At 30.7% G+C, this 21,374-nt stretch overlaps 1 protein-coding gene across 2 annotated transcripts; it reads right to left on the bottom strand.

Moving 5' to 3' along the window:
- Nucleotides 1-406: 406 nt before the first annotated feature.
- LOC126771846 (sialin-like) lies at nucleotides 407-19,388 on the bottom strand. 2 transcript variants are annotated; one of them, XM_050491985.1, is made up of 8 exons: nucleotides 19,155-19,388; nucleotides 7,630-7,756; nucleotides 3,874-3,967; nucleotides 3,116-3,145; nucleotides 2,342-2,581; nucleotides 1,960-2,265; nucleotides 1,221-1,742; nucleotides 407-1,140 (listed from the first exon to the last, which is right to left on the bottom strand). In XM_050491985.1, exons 1-8 carry the CDS (start codon nucleotides 19,180-19,182, stop codon nucleotides 901-903), a joined length of 1,587 nt encoding a protein of 528 aa, XP_050347942.1. In that variant the 5' UTR covers nucleotides 19,183-19,388; the 3' UTR covers nucleotides 407-900. The 2 variants fall into 2 exon arrangements, with proteins under 2 accessions (XP_050347942.1, XP_050347943.1); XM_050491986.1 differs by lacking the exon at nucleotides 3,116-3,145 and having other exon boundaries at nucleotides 413-1,140; nucleotides 19,155-19,384.
- Nucleotides 19,389-21,374: the final 1,986 nt, after the last annotated feature.

The following is a 21,374-nucleotide window of genomic DNA, read 5'->3' as shown; positions in this document are numbered from 1 at the left end:
CTGTGAAAACCCACCCAATCAGCAATTATTTAAGAAATTTATAATAATCTGAGACATGTACGTGTACAGTCAACACTATCTGGAATCAGTTGATGGTTTGATGCGAGCTGTATTTTGTGTTATTGTATTCTTATCTGAGTGAGAATGAGTGAGTAAGTGTAAACACAGACGCAAGGGATATGTTTTTTAAATCCCATGCGGTGCATTGAGAATATGTAAAAGGAATTGAGTCGTCTGCATCCCTATTACACCTAAATAAATAAGGAAAAACACTAATTTTTATTTTAGTCACAAAATAAAAGTCAACTTATAATCTTTAAAATTATATATTATAATGATTTAAGTAGTTTAGTCACATGATAACAATTAAAATAAACAAACTAATTAATTTAATTACGCAAAATCATATTCGTAAAATTTATTTTATTTAATAAAGGACTTAAATAATGTCATGTAATAGTATACGTCCTTCTTTATAAAACCTACTGGATAATTACCTAATAAATATTGGTAAAAATATAAACTGAAACGAGTAGGTACTAATATATATAACATTTTTGGTAATAAACATCACAGTTACAGTTTTTTAATCAATATTCATTAGGCACATACTGGAAATAATTTAAAATTAACAATTTGAAACATTTAAAAATGCAATTTTACTAAGTTCTATAAAATTAATATCTATTCATATTGTCTAATGATTATAATTTATTTATACATCTTATATAGGAAAATATTCAGTTCAATATCCGACATAATAATTAAATAAATCGTTAATAATATCCAATAAAGTAGTCAGATCTATTTCATATAACTAATATTCTATGAGATATAAAATCATTTATTACTTTAAGTGTTTTCTTACGATGAAGCTACTTCAATTGATAGCTTTTAACTTTAGGTTCGAGTTGTAATACTTGTAGGGATTTCTTTTAAATCTCTTATTTGGCCGTTTTTAGAAGCGTCATTCATATCATTAGCATCATCAGTTTTGGTTTTTCCTTTACTATCATTTTTTCCGGTTTCAAAATTCCAATCTTGAATATTACCAGTACCGAACAAAATAAAGAATATTGCAGAAACTACGTAAACTGATGCTCCTACGAAGAAAACGGGGCGCCATTGATCGAAACTATCCTGTAAAATTAGAAAAAATATATAATTCAGCACATTTCTAATTAGTAACATTCTGATGATATTTAGGTTCAAGTATTTACCCCAGTCCTTGTGAAATACGCTGTAATCATGGGTGTGAAGAAACCAGCGGTACTTCCTATAAAATTGGCAATTCCATACAGGGTTCCGGCAAAGTTAGGTGCTAAATCTTGATGATTTTGAAGATTTGTCAGAGTAGCTGCACCATTGAAACCCATCGACATAGTGATCATTGCTACTGATAAGACAGTTGAACATCCCGTGTACATCAGTAACACAAGAAGGATTCCAGGAATTATATGTGAGAATAGACAGAAGAATTTTCTTATAACGGTTGTTGTCATAAATTTCTTCGCTAATATGCAGTCTCCAACAGCTCCAAATATAGCAGCCATGAAAAGTCTAGCAAGGTAGGGAAGAGCAGATATAACACCAGCTGCTGTTAGCTCAAAACCGAGAACGCTGGATACGAATTGTGGTCCAACTGTCATTATGAAATACAATCCCCAAAGATTGCCAAAGTGTAATATAATCATAGCTAAAAATGGGAATGACGTACAAATACTCTTGAATGGAGGTAGACCCTGAAACACGATAACAATCCATTTGATATATAATTGATGTTATATTATTTTCGTTATAAAAACATTAAATAAAACAATGGATAGTTTAAATGTTTTCTTTCAAATATTAAAAGAACGATTCACTGCAAGTGTACAATATTTAAGCCTGACACGCTCATTAAATAACACTTATATGTGAAACTATTATCGCCGAAGCAAATAACAAATTCAAACTAACCTTCGATTTCTTAATCTTGTCACCCAGAGCGTCTAAAATATATTTTCTCTCTGATATTGATATTCTAGGGTGTTCGGAAGGCGTATCTGCTACAAGATACCACCAGAAAGCGCACCAAATAAACGTTACTCCTGCTGGTACATAAAATGCAGATGGCCATCCGTACCTATCCAATAATGGACCTGTTAGTGACCATGTCACAACTGTCCCTAACGTTCCACCCATAAGAGCACTTATGAATTTTCCTTTTTCTTCTGGCGGAGCCCATCGCGCTACTAATACATGAAGGGCAGGATACATGAAACCCTGCACAAAAACAAACGATTAATAAAAATACTAAATTAATATAATATAATAATTAGAAATTTTGTCTTTTATATACCCCAGCAAATCCAAGAAAGAACCGTACTATAACGATAGCGATGTAATTAAGTCTAGCGGCAGCTGGACTGATCACAGTTAACAGCGCACTAATAATGGATGTCACCAATATCACATATCTTGGGCCCCATCGCTCAGCTGCCATCCCTCCAACCAGTGAAGTAATAGGATAACACCAGAAATAGGATCCGAGAATCATTGCCTGCTGATCTTTAGACCAATTAAATGATCCACCCTGTATCTGCAATTTATAAATATAAACTGTTATTTTATTTTAGCTATTTTAACTAATTGGACTAACATTTATTCTACATTCATCCGAACAATAAATATTTCCTTTTCAATAGACAATAAATATTTGGATAAACAAGGTTCTAAGATTAAGAATTAAAACGTTCATATAGTTTTGTTTTCATTAAAAAAACCTTGACTCAAAACAAAGGCGCATTTTCAGGCGATAATGGACACTGAATATAAAACATTATCAACCAATTGAATACACTACGCCATTCGGTTTATGTTATACGCTGTTATTTTCCATAATTCTCAAAATAATAACTGAAATAATATATAATAAAATAATACATACTAAATCAAATAACACAAAACAATTTGCATGTTATTGCAAATTAATTGACTTGAAAATTATAATCAACTTATGCAAATGGTTATTTTTTTATGTTTTAAAAATAAACGATTTTATTGAATCATATACTATAATATTTTATAATATATATGTCCTATTGGTTATTTACGAAACATGTCGTCTTCTCACCGCCCATCTGTGCTTTTGTGGAAGCCGAGCCTAATAGGAAACAATATTTAAACTTCAGCTTCAGCAGATAATATATCGTTAATTATTCTAAAAGGTACATTCATATAATTCCGTATGTATTACATATACTCGTTTTCTCAATCATGTGTCAATTACATACATTAATAGAGAAATCTAAACATTTACAAAGAGCTTAATACAAATATTAAACATTATGGAAGGTTAGGAGTAGGCAGAAAATATCACCAAAAGTTAGTCATGGTTTCGCATAGCTAATTTCGATGTAGTAAAAAAAATGTATATGGAAACTGAAATTTTTAATGAATTTAAAAATATATCCCATTAACTTGATTAAAAATATATGATTTACTAAAGTAACACAATAGAGTTAGTTGGTGCATAATTTAATAATTAAGAAATAACTCCATTCGGATGATCGTTTTCTTAATTCATATTTTACACTCACTGCACTTATAAGTATACCAATTGGCAATTCGTCTTTAAATTACACTATTCACATAAAATGATCAGACAAAACTATCGTCCAAACATATTTACTGGAATTTCTACTACGATTTAATCGTCGGGCTGTACATATCGCACACAGATTGACGTGCATAACATCAATTATTCATCATCATCGTTTATTATACTCGGAAGTCGACTTACGAAATACCTGTCATCGATAGAAGTGTAGACACGATATATAAATATAGTGTGAAATTACAATTTCATTGTTAAGAATCTTAAAAACCTACCTGTCTTGGAGCTTCTTTGATTTCCGCTATATCAGCATGTCGTAGCGTATCGTTAAGTATTCCTTCTTCGTCAGGAGAACATTGATTTCGTGATCTGTGCGACAAATAATACACATTTGTAAATTTATAAAAGAGTCAATAATAACATTTTTTTTATTATTTATTAATCCTTTATTGCACACAATTTACAAACATATAATAACAATGTACTACACATATATTATGCTAAGGCTGCCTTATCACTTACAATCATCTCTTCCAGGCAACCTCTGTAAAAAGAAATGTTTGTTTTTTGTTTTTTAGCCAGGATGATTAATCGGGCATAGTGTGCAAACAACTTATACTTAAAAATTATTGAAAGCATATAAACTTAATACAAATATTTAATATACCTAACTCATACATACATACATACATATAAACTCATATAAGAAATAAATAACCATATACATATAATAATATTACACACTATAGTTATGAAATATTGATAAATAATAATTATGCAAAAGACTTAAAAATATGTACGGATTCAGCTTGACGAATTTCTCGAGGCAGGGAATTCCATAGTTTGACTGCTCTTTTTCTTTTTACAATGCAGGTTCTCGTACAAAAATGCAGAGACATGCAACAAGACGTTTTCCTTTGTTTCATCGATTACGAAAAAGCCTTTGACAGATTACTGCACGACCGTCTAATTGCAATATTACATGATATCGGCTTAGATGACAAAGATGTACGTATTATCCAGATTCTGTACGTATTATCCAGACAGATCTGTATTGGAACCAGAAGGCTACTGTACGAGTTTGACAATGAGGAGACTGATGAGGTAGAAATAAAGAGAGGAATCCGACAGGGCTGAATATTATCACCCACGCTATTTAATTTGTACTCGGAAAAAATAATAGCAGAAGCAATTGAAAGCCAAGAATGTGGAGTCAAAATAAATTGCCGGTATATTAACAACATCAGATACGCTGACGATACAGTCCTAATAGCATCATGTCCTGAAGAACTGCAATTAATTATGAGCCGTGTTAATGAGTGCAGTGAAAACGCTGGTCTGAGGATGAACCTATCAAAAACATAGGTATCTAAACATAGGTTTAGATAACACCATGATCTTCGATGACATTGTTATCATTGTAGCAGGCCAAAAAATTGAGAGGGTGCGCAAGTACAAATATCGGACGACATGGCTTAATGACACCTGGAGCTGTGAACAGGAGGTAAAGACTCGCATCGAAATAGCTCGAAGTGCCTTCTGCACGTTGAAAAAAGTACTCTGCAATCGCAGACTTAAGATCCCTTTGCGCATACGACTCCTACATTGTTACATCTTGGCTATACTTCTTTACGGATGCGAGGTGTGGACAATTAAAGAAGACCTCAAAAAACGTATAGAAGCTTTCGAGATGTGGGCATATAGACGTATGTTGGCCATTAGTTGGACTCAAAAGGTCTCGAACGTGGAAGTTCTGCGACGCGTCAACCAAAAACAGCAACTTTTGGAGACTGTCAAGAAGAGAAAAGTTGCATATCTCGGACACGTGCTTAGGCATGAAAGATATGAACTTTTGCAACTGATTATGATGGGAAAAGTTGCCGTAAGGAGAGCTGTTGGGCGCAGAAAAAAGTCTTGGCTGTGCAACATTCGTGAATGGACGGGAATCGCGAGTGCTGCCGAACTCTTTCGCCTTGCGAAGAACAAGAAGGAGTATATAAAGCTGACTGCCAACCTTCGCTAGTCGAAGTGGCACTCGAAGAAGAAGAAGAAGAATAGTGTCCCATTCTACAATTTTTTCGACTTCTCTTCTTTTTTTAATTTAAAATGCAATTAAAATGAAATGTCAACATTTGTAAATCAAAAATATTATGCTATGGAAGTGTTCAAGATGATATCATGGTTTGAAAATAAACTATGTCATGAGAGTACATTTGTAATTTGATGTTTCAACACAGCTTATAAGGTATTTATTAAATTCGCAAACATAATATGGTACCATAGTCAAGGCACATAAAACAGAGATTTTATTTTGTAGATTCACTTAATGTACTTGCATTTTATAAAGACTCATTTTCATGGTTACTTTTATAGATTGTTGTCTATTGTGTTGGTGTAAATTAAATGAATTTTGGTTTTGGTTACCAAAAAATAATATTATTATTGATAAATATTTGTAAAGGAACGAATGTAATACTGTAAATATTTGTTGCTAGACTGTTAAATAAAATGACATGCTATTGTTTCAAAAAAATCTAAAAGCGATCTAGAAAGCGAAGGAGCATCAATCTCATTAAAGTTCTCATAACCCCTTGGTGTTTGTATTTAAACTGGATTAACTAGTTTAACAATCGTATATATAATATACATGACTTTGTGGTAATGACCGGATTCCTCTTATAATTCCGTATCACGTACTTTTTATTAGTACTTCTATTCAATTTAAAAAAAATTAAGTCATAAACTGTTTGTTTGACAATTGAAATTATGATAGTGACGACTTGTCTTAATATTGTAAGTGCCCCCCCCCCCCGTTAGGGAGGGCACTCACAATTAATCGTCGTGCATTGCTATACCTCTATAATTTTTTTTGCAATTATTCTATACTTCTAATTTTATACAGTGTTATATGTTGATGGTATTATACTGGAAATCTTCGAGCAAGTATCAAGATCAACTATATAAAGTTTTAAATCAGACGCTTGCATAATATAGGAATGTATACGGGAAAAAACAAAGAAACATTCATTTTTATATACATTAACTTTATATAAAATTGAAATAAATAATAACTTAACACAGAACCTGATTTAGAGGTCTAGAGGCCCTAGGGCTAGAAAGGAGTGAAGGATTATTTTCCAAATTAACTGAACAATTTCCTTCATTCGGGTGTTCCAACAATAAATAATTTAATGCGGAACAAATTAAATTCTTGAGATATAGTAAAATACAAGGATTATACTTGTATTTTACTATAACTACATAATAAATTACATCAAATGTGTATATTCGTCGAAATCGGAATGTTTTTTTTTAGAAATTTCTATTGTGGAGGCCTCGGGGCTATAGCCCCGGTTGCCCTTAAGTTCGGCCTTGGCTCTGCATAAATGTAATTGAGATGATCAAACCCTTAGAAATGTAAAAATATAATGACGAGTTTTAAAATGTATTTTAAGTCACGACAAATACGATTAAAAATATTACAATATTTTTATACACAATTATGATTAGAATATATGATACGTGAAACGTTATAATACAATTATTTTAATAGAATAATAACGTTATTGCGAAATAAAAAATATATTGAATGAAACTATTAATTAAAAATTATTGGCTTATAATAATTAATTATGTATAAGGGAATTGTTTGCTGTTGTTGTTATAAATAACAGTGAAGAATGCTAATTGCGTTTAGTAGTTTTGTATAAAAGCTTATTTTATGTCTATATATGTATATACAAATATAGTAAATTCTACATTTTTGCATGACTAGAAACGACAAACAAAAAGGTGTATTCCTAGTTATTCTACGCAATATAAAATAAATTAATTGGCAATCATCTTGTTTACGATTAGAAGCGGCTAACGGTTATTTTCATAATGATAATTTTAATAATTTTCTCAAGCGCTATATACAACATGAGGAGAACTTTACTTTCTAAAATAAGGATCTAAATTTAGATTTAATCGTCACAAACGAGTCTTAGGTACGCTATAAAAATGTAAGTAAACTATTAAATGCTACTTACGAGATATTTTTAGCTGGCTGCGGCACCATCGCGATCAGGTTCAAGCTCATGTTGACACGCAGCATGTATACTACCCAGCAGCTCGTAAATATCATTATCCAGAGATTCACTCTCACTGGGACGATATCTGAAAGCAAACAACGCGTTCAAGTAATCAAAAATTAATATTTTCACAGATTTCAAAACTTATTTCGGTTTATTTTATTTCAATGATTATAACACTAAATTTTATGTCACTTTTAGAAATCTGCAGACATGTCATAAACAAAACAATTATGTTTATAAATATTTCCATAAATCCAACACAAGTAAACGCATTACCTTCCTAGGTCGCGCCATGGTAGGACAAAGACAAGAATATTGACTTAGAAAGTAATCATTACTAAGGTGGAAAAATGCTTAAGTGCAGTTTGCAGCACTAAACATGTATTTTAGCAGTGTTATGCTTACTAACTATTATCTACCCTCTTTTCCTCAACGTAAATTAAATTTTAATATATATTTAAATGAACATTTTGAATAAGTACAAAATTGAACTTCTTTGATGAATGTAGTTAGTATTATTCCAACATTTCGACCGTGATTAGAGTATCAACGGTCAAAACAACATCCTTAATAATTAGGCCCATTATTACAAATCCACTCCTTGATAAATAAATAATAATCCATTTCCTTTGAGGTCCTATCACGGGAGCTACTTTAACTTCGTTTTACGTATTCAAATTATATTATATATGTTCTCGTCACTCCACAACCCCATCTCAAGAGTCCCATCTCGCGTGAATGCATTCACCTTTCACTTGTCATCTTAATAGCCCAACACTCCGTTTCATCAACAACAGGTCAGGTGGCAATTTTACATATTTCTTCCTTTAATTTAAAAGGATCATAGGTATTGTCGAAGCAGACTAGTAAAATCACCCCATTTAATGTTAGTGGAAATAAACTGAGAAGACCGCTAAGTCAATCACACTGTACACAAAAGTTTTCCAATATTATGCTGTATTCATCTGCTCTGGACATCTAGCACATTTTCACAGATAAAGTATAGTGTATCTCATTTTATCAAAGAACAGAATAATGCATGTTAATATTTTTTTATTTGTTATATAGTATATACACATTCTCGTTTAAATAAAATATTAAGGATTTAAATCCTTATTAGAATATTTTATTACGACAAAAGAAGCCAATATTTTTATAAACAACTATAGTTACTAATTAATCAACATACTAGTTTTTTAATAAACAGTATAGTAACAAATATTTTTTAACAAAAAATTGCTCTTGAAGCATTTAACATAACCAGTATGTTATCTATACATAAGATGTACCTTATTATTTGACATGCTCGGAACTTTCTTAAGTATATAGATTACATCAGCGAAACAATCACAAAAAATCGATAGACTATCGATTAACGTAAATTATTGATAAATTTCACACAATTTTGCACAAAAAAAATTCATAGAAACATCCAAAAATTCCGAGGTAACAAAAAACATCCTTCCTTTTAAGGTCGTTTAAATTATAAAATAGATACCGAAATATTATAAACGACGTCCGAATAGTGATAAAATATTTACTGTTAGGTTTCGTAGAAAGTTTGTTCAATTTTTTAATTTTCACACAAAAGTCGGAATTTGTATTATTGAATTTGATGTAATAATTCAATTGTTTCGAACCGGTAGTACGAGGTAGTCACTAGTCTATAATGGTAATATTATATTGAATGATAAATATTAAAAACGAACTTGCACTCGTTTAATTCTTTTCTTCCTATAAAGACCGACTTAAGCAAATTTACTGAAGTCTAAGAAAGGCTATAATGAACGTTGAACACAATAAAATATATTAAGAGGAACAACTAGGAAACCGTAACAATTCTGACTTCTTTGATATACACATAATCGTAGCTTGCATAATTCTTTGTTTAATGGAAACATTCTGCCTAATATAAAATATTAAAATGGCGCGTAAATTATACATATAAAAATCATCAAATCGATAAATTCTTGAACTTATTCAAAATATGTAAAAAAACGTCAAATAAAGTTAAAACATGGTATTTATTCAGTACAGATGGGTATTTTTATACCCTTTTATGCATATTTATATTATAGACATAGTTTTTTGAAATATTTCTTGATAAATATTCATAAATATTCATTAACGCATGTACTGTAACAGAGCCCGCATTCACTTGTCAATAAAACGAATAGATTACAAGAATTTATTTTACAAAAAACTAGCTAATCGTCCCGCCTTCGAACGGGTAGATTAGAAGAAAATTTGTATTTTGGACAGGATTTGCGTAAAATTTTTTCTTGGTGAGCGTCTACATCTGGGAATGAGTAACTGCGACAAAATTTTAAGTCATTCGGGCGAATAGTTTAGATCTCACAATGAGTGGTATTTAGGTTACATATATATATATATATATATGTTACTCATCTCTGCCATCATACGACCCCTTTTATTCTAGCAAAGTTTATTCAACCGCAAATTTCTTATCGGTTATAAATATTGCGATGAACATAAAATATCGTTTTAACATTTTAAATAATATTTTAATACGCCAAAACGTTATTCTTAGAAAGTACTTCTATATTTAACACATTATATATTTAAAAATCTTTTTCATAAAGTAAGGCATTAGTCTAATTATAACGGTTTTTTTTTTAAGTCAAAAGCGGAGGTAATTTATAAATCTATGTAGTCACTATATATAATTTATGACTTTTTTGATTAAGGTTTTTAGATAAACAACATTGAATCGTATATTTTTTATCATAAGGATACCGACTCAGCAAAAACTCTGAGTCTTCGTCGGTTCTTCCCAAAACCTGAAGTGACTGCATAAAGACAATCAAAAAAAGTAATCTTTTCAATAAGTATATAATAAATAAAAGCAATGGCTTTGACCACAATACATAATATACATACATATGTTGTGCAATTTGCTTCATTACGTTATATAACATTCCTCATAGGCAAAAAAATTATATAAGTATTATTACGTTTACACAACAACAGTAGACTAAATATAAAGTTTTAATTGTTAAGATTTATTTGTTATATTTCTTTTTAATAAATTTAATTAATTCCGATATGTAGGTATTTCTTATTATACGAATCAAATCCATAATATAAAAAAATGTAACTGATCGCTGTCTTTTCATGGAAGATATATGGATAAAACTATTATCGGGGACCTTTATCAACGCAATAGAACCCAAAACAATGATTGTTAGAATATTTGTCTGTTTGTCTGTGCGTTTGTGCGCGCTATTCTTAGAAACGACTTAACTTATTTGGGTGTGGTTTTCAGCAGTGGATTAATGTAAGCTGAATAAGATGTTGATGATTATGACCTAAATGGGTTGAACTAAAATTGCTGATGCTGTAGCTCAGATGGCCCCGACATCCGTCGTTGTTAATACTGTAAATGACCAAGTACAATTTTGTTTCCAAAATATTCAGATTAAATAAAGCTATTTAATTCACTGAAAACTCTATTTATCTATACTAATATTATAAAGCTAAAGAGTTCGTTCGGTTGGACGCGCTAATCTCAGGAACTGCTGGTTCGAATTAAAAAACTATTAAGGTGTATAGCCCATTCATCGAGGAAAGCTATAGACTGTATAACATCACGCTACGACCATAGGAGCGGAGCGTCGATGAAAAATGTTGCAAAATATGAAATTGCAAAATGTTGAAAAACGAGGAAAATTTATTCCTAAGTCGTTTTTATAAATATGGCATTAATTCTTATGAAAGATATCGAGATAAGATCATAGACAGTTTTTAGTTCTTTTTATAGTTTTGACATATTTCAACAGGTAGTTGAGTAGGTTGTTTGAAAATTCTCATACTTTAGTATTTGTTTTTTGTTTGTAAATAACTTTTGTAAGTTAAAGTTTACAGGTTAGGTAGGTATTTCGTTTCGTCGCCGTAGACCTACTATATCCCAGTTAATACGACTTAAATCTATTTCCAATTCTGTCAGATGTTCGTCCAGCCGCAGAGAGCGTCCATTATACGTGGCCAGAAACAGTCGCCGTTTGTGGTACCCTGCCGTAGCCTGGGGATTCTTAGCACCCCCCATCGCATCGTTACCATGGCCGGTACCGTGGCCAGGAATAGTGCGATTACCGGGAATTGGGGGCCGTGAATTTTTGTTATCGCTCAAGTTGTTCAAGGTATCGTTTGCAGTCACAATAAATAAAGCAAAGAGAAAACCATTCAACTATATAGAAATAGATTTAAGGGAATGCTGTTTTTATTATAGCCAATTGTATGTTGCTCTATCTAGATTCGGGTGCGACGAAAACAAATAACTACTAATATGCAACGAAAATAAAACTAAAAATATTGTATATACTGAAATATTATAAATATGGTCTTAGTGATTTCTTAAAATTATACGCGGATGAAACCGCGGGCTAGCGGGCAACTAGTATGTAATATGTATGTATATAGATATAGTTATAATATCAAATATGTATGTAATGTGTATGTATATAGATAAACTTATCAACAAATCCAAATAAAATAAATTGGCACCATAACACTATTGTCTTTGTGCAAATATTTTAATTTTAGTAAATAAAACGGTTAATCAATATTGGGTAACGTTATAACAATTAACATAAATAATAAATATAATTCCTAAAAATGTTTTAATAATGACGCAACTGCCAAATTATTCTTTTTTTTATAGAATAGGAAGGCGGACGAGCATATGGGCCACCTGATGCTAAGTAGTCACCAACGCCCATAGACATTGACATTGTAAGAAATGTTAAGCATCGCTTACATCACCAATGCGCCACCAACCTTGGAACTAAGATGTTATGTCCCTTGTGCCTGTAATTACACTGGCTCACTCACCATTCAAACCGGAACACAACAATACCAAGTACTGCTGTTTTGCGGTAGAATATCTGATGAGTGGGTGGTACCTACCCAGACGAGCTTGCACAAAACTCTACCACCAGTTATCTATTTATATTATGTATTTTGCAAATATGCAAACGTGACAGTTTTAATTAACCAGATTATAATTCACGACAATGATGAAAAGTGTTGGAAAATCCATTTGGAGCCTTGAGTTTACAACATAGAATTGCTTTACTTAGAAGCTCATTTAAAAAAAATAACCATTAGTTTTTTTGTTGTCGAATTCGCTTTAGGGTTAAAAAAAACTAACAATAATTATGGATGATGACTCTTCATCAAGTATTTTGCGTGTTGTCAACTAGTATTTATAACACTTTCAGGAACACACTAGACACATAGACATAGACAATTGTTAAGTAATGACGTTATAACTTTTATAGGCGTTTACTATCAGAAAATGGTCACAAATTTATATTATAATTCGTTTACAGCACACTGAGATAATATTTCCCATAATAAAGTTCTTTATATGATCAATAGTGGATTTACCAGCAGGCTGAGTAGACATAAGCCTAGGTCAGAAAATTTAGCGACTATTTTTTTGTTTATAACTACCTACTGAATTAGCATTACAAAGATAAAATATACACTGACAATTATAAATCAGTCACTGTATATCATGAATATAAATTTATATAAAAGCTAAGAACATTTACTTATATTTTTATTATGCTCCTTATATATAATCTTGATAAACAATAGCAATCTCCTTGGTTCATAAATTAATTATTTTACAATGTGCAACATCACGCCGCCGTACGACTATAAACTTGTACTCGAGAAATATTATGAGTTGACATTATGTCGATCGTCCAACCGAGCCTAATCGTTCTTGGTAATATCACACACATGCTTAGAAATTTTGTACTACATGACAAAACGAATGACGTAATATTCACCTCGTTTTTCAAATTGTTTAACACTGGTGTGTAGTTTAATGATTATTTTGTTCTAAGAAAATATTCTTTTAGTCCAAAAACTATGTACCCAATGAAAAAGACAAAGTACGGTTTTGCATCCATTAATAATATCTTGGGACATTTTTCACACACGGCCATCTGATCCCAAATGAAGCTTGTACAAAGCTTGTGCTATTTGAACCAGACAGCTTATATACTACATATACTACTTTTCTTTTGTAAATACATAATTATATAGAAAATTACACCCAGACTCAGGACAAACAGACATGTTCATGCACACAAATATCTCACGTGAAAAGGCAAGTATCTACCAACCACGCCAACCGGCTCGTCAAATATTTTATTTATTTAAAGTAAATAATTCAATTAAAGTAAATATAAAAATCCTTAAAGAATGTTTGATTGTTTGTTAAATCTTTAATATTGTTAAATGTTCGTTTACTTTATACATCAAAATTATAAAAAAAGAAATAAAGAAAAAAAAGAAAATTAATATTAGAAAAACATATATAACCTTGTTTTAAATTAATACGACTTATCCCAAATAGTATCTTCCAGTAAATCTTAGCTTAAAGAACCTCGCTTCACCACAGCTTACTTCAGGGAAGTGAATTTTAAAAATAAAATAAAATCAAATCAAAATATTTTTATTCAAATAGACTTTTACAAGTACCGAGAAGCACCGGCAAGAAACTCAGTAGTTACTCTTTTTTTTACAAAAATACAAATTTGTATAAATTACATACAATACATACAAAGTTCCTGCGCGAGATCCAGCAATCATTTAATCCACGCATTTTGTCAGACATGCAAACAGAAACAAAGTAATAGGCTTTACTAATAAGATTATTTTTTATAACTAATTGAAACCTGCTTGGTGGCAACTCAAAAGTATAAACTGTGGAATTTTATTAAAAATGCTTATACCTAGTACTAAAAACGGTCGATTAACTTAAATTATTATTTTATTTTTATTTCTAGTATTAAATTGATTTATGTCTCTTTTCATTTTATAATGATTAATATTGTTACATATATAAAGAATATTTGCATTTTTTTTTATAGAATAGGAAGGTGGACGAGCATATGGGCCACCTGATGGTAAGTGGTCACCAAATGCCCTTAGACATTGGCATTGTAAGAAATGTCAACCATCGGTTATAGCCAATGCGCCACCAATCTTGGGAACTAAGATTTTATGTCCCTTGTGCCTGTAATTACACTGGCTCACTCACCCTTCAAACCGGAACACAACAATATCAAGTATTGCTGTTTTGCGGTAGAATATCTGATGAGTGGGTGGTACCTACCCAGACGAGCTTGCACAAAGCCCTACCACCAGTAAAATATACTTTGATGTAAATGTAAATGTGCATAAATGTACTGTGATGCAACAGCTATAATTTTTTCACATCGACGTCACATTTCAGCATACAGGCAAAATTTGCCATTAAAGCCGTTTAGACTTTCGGTCTACGTTTAATTATATTTTCATAATTGTCTATGCATCTTTTCCATAGGATAGATAGGATATTTATAATGGATTTTAATCAATATCATTATTATTTATAGTTTTTTCCTCGTTGGTAGTAAAAATCCTTTGAGAAAAATGAAATTTTATTTTTTAAGAATGCATATATTGTAACCCACAGACATAATTACAGTTAAAATTTTAATAAGACATTACAATTATTTTATCTAGCGATGATAAGAGTAACCAAAATAAAATTATAATTTATGATGTCAATCGGTGTTCGTTTCCTCTTGATGTCAGAGTAAAATCCCGCGCTATGTATTTAGTATTAGTTATAACCAAATATGTATATTTGAATGATTTTCCTCTTAGTCTACCATAGTCAAATAGTCCAAAAAAAACACCGTTTTTTTAATATTGTCAAAATTCATATTTCTTTAGAATAAATAAGTTGTTCAATTCTTGTATTTGTTTATTTCCTTAATAACTTAATTAGATATACGAATTACATTACCTAATAACACAATTAGACTATATAACACAATCTTAACCGATGATCGTGGGTTCAAGCCCGGGCAAGCACCACTGACTTTTCATGTGCTTAATTTGTAATTATAATTCATCTCGTGCTTTACGGTGAAGGAAAACATCGTGAGGAAACCTGCATGTGCCTAATTTCACTGAAATTCTGCCACATGTGTATTCCACCAACCCGCACTGGAGCAGCGTGGTGGAATAAGCTCCAAACCTTCTCCTCAAAAAAAGGGAGAGGAGGCCTTAGCCCAGCAGTGAGACATTTACAGGCTGTTACTGTTACTGTTACAATTAGACTTAGCCATTACATTAAATAAATACATAATTGTAAGTATAAAAAGTAACAGCTAGTAAATAAAAATAGCTGGGTAAAGGCCTAGGCGGATTGAGTTCATCGTCATGTATTTGTTTGATTGTGACGTTGAGTTAAAGTTATACTGTATACTAGAATACGATAGGTGTCCCTGAGGTCATCATGTCGAGTTATTAAGCGATTTTATTTTTTTCATATTTTCGTTGTGGCATTAGCGAACGATGTCGTCATTTGTCCTCAAGAGATACGTGAAAAATCATTTACAAACCTACAACATAGACAAATATTTTCTAAAAACATAGAATTGAACTCGAAGAACCTCATTATTATGATATATGTTTTGGTAATATTTAGCATTACTAAAATTACAAAATATATTTAAATTTGTCAAAAAATGGCCTAAATTAAAAACATATATACATTCCAGATGATTGTTGCTTTTATATATGTGAAGATAAATACAAATGTCAAATTACCCGGAACGATTTTTTTCAGGAAATAGCTATAGAAATCGTACATTGAATGTCATGGCGTTTTATAGGATGACCTCGAATGAACGCATTTATACAAATAACATAAAACCAAAAGGACTGATACAGTTCTAGCTAAATTAACAATTGCTTAAAAATATGATATTTCTACTAATTTTATTTTTATCTAACCCTTATTCTTAATTGCCTAATTAAAATTACCTAATGAAATGAAATTAAAAAATGTATTCAAGAATATATTCTGTATTCAGTGGCCATTAGTACTAATTATTATAAGAACCAAAGATTGTGAAAATCCTACCTGAGTTTTCACGTGCTTAATTTGTTTAAATTTAATTTCGTGCACACGTCGGATGACATGCTGCCACATGTACCCCAGCAATCTGCACCTACTTGGTAACATTTTTTTAAACAAAATAAAAAAGAAAACTAACAGCCTGTTTGTAAAAGAAAAACTATGCCGGCCATATAATAGTTATTGATTCAGTCTTATTCCATGAGTTGAATGTTTCTTTATGTAGTTATATTGTATGTAATACTTTCAAATGTACTATGATCGTAATAGCTTATGTTGTTTGCAGTGTATATATAAACAATATTTCACCTTTATTTTATTAAATTAAATAAGAATTAATCGGTCACATAACCACATCGTGTTCTGTGATAAAAATCCTATAAAATCACGTCCGCAAAATGCATAGGTAATTGAAATTTGCTTTTATCGTTTGCATTCCTTAGCATCAACATCGCGCTGGTATTTGATAACACCGGAAAAAAGCAAACACAAAACGACGCTGGTATATATACAGCAACAGATGTCAGAAACGTCACATAAGTACAACAAAAAAACAGAATTGGAGTTTACATAAACTTATTTGTGAACACAAAAATATATGAAAACCTCAAATCTTAAACCTTATATTTAATGAGAACATATACGCTTACTTATATAATTATCGTGAATAACATTTCCACAATACAAACTCAAAATATTTTGTTCCATTCAACAATACGTGTATTGTTATTCAAAACATGTACAACGCAAGTAAAAGTATCATGTCACAGATACCGTGTGGCAATTTTAAAACATTATGGCAAATATTTAAAATATGAGTTACAATAGCATTCCATTGTTATAATAAGAATGTTTCCTAAATATCCGAGTCAAATGTTTTACTTTTTATTAAATTTATAGAACTCATTAGGTATAAACATTTGTTTTAAAAATACTTAACAAATCAAGGCAAATTAAATGAATTTCAACTTTATCTCTAACGATACCTATATAACGAAATAATGCTATAAATATTAATATAAACGCTACAACTAATATAACTGATGAATGCACATTTTATCTTCCGAAGAAAAATTAAGTAAGTGATATCACACTATGAGAAATTCAAAACGAAGCATAATTTTTGATATAATTAGGTAATGATGTGTTCGTCAGTAAACAAAACTATAAAGCCAATATAAATATATCTCTTGTAATATAAAAAAACTAACAATAAAATGTCTGAGATATATGTATAACAATAGCCTATCCATCTAGTATTTTAAAAGCATAACTTGTATCAAATATAATTCAAAACTTCAGACAGTTATTGACTTTAATCATTGTCACAGTTATATAAATTCGTTATTTAGTCTAATACCTTTTAAAGAAATGAAATAAATTTCCATTTTTATAAACATAATTTTACGGTTATTTTTTCTAAAACAGTCTCGCTTAAATAATACAATTTCATTCTAACAAATAATTCGCATTTGTGGCAAACCTATCGTAGTTATATACAGTATCGTAAGTTAAAAGAAACCAGACTTGAAGTACTTAATTACAAGTACGTATTTTTAATATCTTGTCACCTGTACTTCTTTGCGTAAAATACTAAAATAAAATAAAATTTGACAAATATAATAACCTAAATAAAAATATTCATGTTAAATAAGGTTAAATATGTATGATATTGTTTAATTCATACCACCCAAAGCTAAGTTAACGGAATGTTTACTGACGTAGTGCTAATTTACAATAATGGCCTATAATAGCTATAGTTCTCTATTTTTAAACGATAGGGCTCATAAATAGTTTTAATTTTTAACCTATATTATAATAAATGTATATAATGTTTTTAAACGAGTAAAATAGAACGTCATGAATTATTAATATAGCGCAAAAATATAATTTTGGAGTTCATCAGTATAGCTAGTTTGGAAGGTAAAAATTAAGTTAAATTTATGGAGGTAGTTTTATTATATTGTGACAGTAACTATTTTATAGTAATAAACTTTAATTAAAATTACATTAAACCTACATTACAATGAACTGTCACCTTTAATTATTAAAATATAATTATAAGCTACAAGATGTACCTTCATAATACCATAAAAGTAACTTTGATTTTTTTAAATTGAATATCTTAAGTTTCATTTTATGGCAAAATACTTTAAATAACAGTTACAAAAATTAATATTCTAAAAAAATATTCGAGATGGCCGTAAATAAAAATTTAATATTTTTAAATATTTTAATGATTATTAACAAAATAAATTTAAAATGGTACAAATAAAAAGAACTTTAAATAAATAGGAACGTAATTTATTCATAGCACTAAAAGCCTCCACTATATAAGTAATTGACCTCTATAAAAATAGTAGGATTAAACCGGTTAAATTTACAAAAAAAACTAGAAAGAACTGATAGTCCAATATTTAGATCAAGCAACTAATATTTTTTTAAATCTAAATTTATATTTTAATAATGTAGAAATATAATAATTATTGGCATTTTAAAAATATGGGTGAGAAAATTTTAAAAAACTCACCAAAAATCTTCAAATTTATCACAGGCATTGTAAATCAAAATTAAACTTCCTATTTAAATTTCTTGAACAGAAGAAATTACTTCATAGTGCGTACATTCTAACTAGGACTGTTAACCGCGTGGACTGCTCACTGGCGAGTGTGATGTCTGCAGACGCAGCGCGGCCGTCGGTAACGTCGGCGACATAATAACAGAACAACAGTAACCAGTTGCAGAATAGTCGCAACATCTAATATTCCACGTTTCCGTTGTTTTGCGTGCTAAACTGTCGCTTCAATTAGTGTTCGATGAATTTAATTAAAAATGACGTTACTGCGTTTTCGCCACGTTAATCGAAATAAGTATTACAATAACAGTCAAGTTTCTTATGGTAAAATTACTATTTATTACTAAAATAGTTGAGAGAGAGATTACTATGTTTTATTTAAAGAGCTTTAACTTTTACCTATGTAAGTAAAGTAATGATTGAAATCGACCATCAAGACATTATCAACATTATTACTACTTTGCAAGTATCTATCTATTGATGTTATGGCTTTGTTGACAAAAATACTTTGAAATAGTTATTTACGTTTTTTCATTAAGAAAATGTCGATATCGCTGTAAGATAAAAAACAATAATTGTTTGGAATAAACTACTTAGAAAAAGTTATTTCGCGGCCAAATTCCTCAATCTAATGGTCAAATTGAGTTGCCAGAGATCTCGTAATCGTGTCTCTTATTACTTAAATATATGTTAAAAATTATTGTATGAATATTTTTAATTGCAAAGTTTATTTACTAGAATACGAACGACGAATACGGTGAAGGTTTGCTATAATTATAATATCTGAAATTTCATTTATAAAACCAAAAAATAATTGGACACAAGTGAAATCCCTGAGGTACCTACACCAGTTGTGAGAACGAAGGCGAATGAAGCCATTTGCAATTACTCGCTGTGATCATTTTTTTTATTTTAATTAATATATCACACTTTTGTGCCTTTTTTCGCGTGTTTGATTTTTTTGTGTGTTTCGCTCCGTTAATTGTGAATTTCTAATCTCATTATATACAAAAAATACGTCTACATCTACATGTTATCTAATTGTATTTTAATTGTGTTCTCATTCTTACATAATATATTATAACTATTTTGCTTCTTTGTCTCGACAGCCGTAGTAACGTTTTTAAATACCGAAAAACATCCCAACACTCTGTTTCAGTCATCTCCCTGAAAATCATGATCTTTGTTCTATAGGACCATTTTGATGTCAAGAGCACTTATCACGTGACTAGTAGTGTTGGCCGTCTGGACGGATAGGTCGTTTACATTATTGCAGGTATAATAAATAGGTACACTTTTCCCTGTATCGCGATATTGTAACAACTGCGTGATATACGCTATCATGGAACTGCAGTTCGTAGTGCTGTATGCACAATAATCACTGCTTGGTTCGTTAATACGTCTATGGTCAGTGGTGGTAATTGTATATTATTAGTAAACATTTTTTTTTATCGCATTCTTTGAAATTCCACTTCCGCCCAAAAGCTACCGCACTACATTCGCAGCGGCGACTGCTTGTAAGGGTAACTTACAGTATCCATTATTTATTCTTTAAGTTTTGGTCAAAAAGATTCATTAAATCATTTACGAAGCCTTTTTAAACATACCGGATGTTATCATAATATCAATACATTTGTTTATTATCATATAATTAAGAAAATATTTGTCATTTGAACTATATAATTTAAGTTAATATATTAGGATTCATTTTATAATAAAACATGGCGCAACAAAAATAATTATTGTAACGGTCAACGGTGCGATGCCGGGGAGGTCAGTGCGAGGGCTTATTTACCGGAATGTGTTAATGGTCATCTTTAACTGTCGCAAATTTTAGTGCGGTCTGTAACAGTATCAGTGTTACCAGCATGTGAATGTCCCACTGCTGGGACATTCGTAGGCTGGTAAGTCCTCCTCTCCTTTTTTTTATTGAGGAGAAGGTTTGGAGCTTATTCTACCACGCTGCTCCAGTGCGGGTTGGTGGAATACACATGTGGCAGAACTTCAGTGAAATTTGACACATGCAGGTTTCTGCACGATGTTTTCTTTCACCGTCAAGCACGAGATGAATTAGAAACACAAATTAAGCATATGAAAATTCAGTGGTGCTTGCCCGGGCTTCAACTCACGATCATCAGTTAAGATTCACGCGTTCTAATCACTGGGCCATCTCGG

The sequence above is a fragment of the Nymphalis io genome, chromosome 11 (assembly GCF_905147045.1).
Source record: "Nymphalis io chromosome 11, ilAglIoxx1.1, whole genome shotgun sequence".
In the NCBI taxonomy this organism is placed as follows: Eukaryota; Metazoa; Arthropoda; class Insecta; order Lepidoptera; family Nymphalidae; genus Nymphalis; species Nymphalis io.
Note: the sequence above shows the minus strand (reverse complement) of the source record. Positions and strands in the feature narration are given on the sequence as shown.

What these genes read in the sequence shown, in the direction of transcription:
- LOC126771846 (XM_050491985.1), bottom strand. Translation starts at nt 19,182, where the DNA reads ATGCCTGTGATAAATTTGAAGATTTTTG. An exon ending in CACAAAAGCACAGATGGGCG is followed by an intron (nt 2,582 to 3,115) that starts GTGAGAAGACGA and finishes TATAAATTGCAG; the next exon opens with ATACAGGGTGGATCATTTAA. An exon ending in CGTATTTCACAAGGACTGGG is followed by an intron (nt 1,141 to 1,220) that starts GTAAATACTTGA and finishes CTAATTTTACAG; the next exon opens with GATAGTTTCGATCAATGGCG.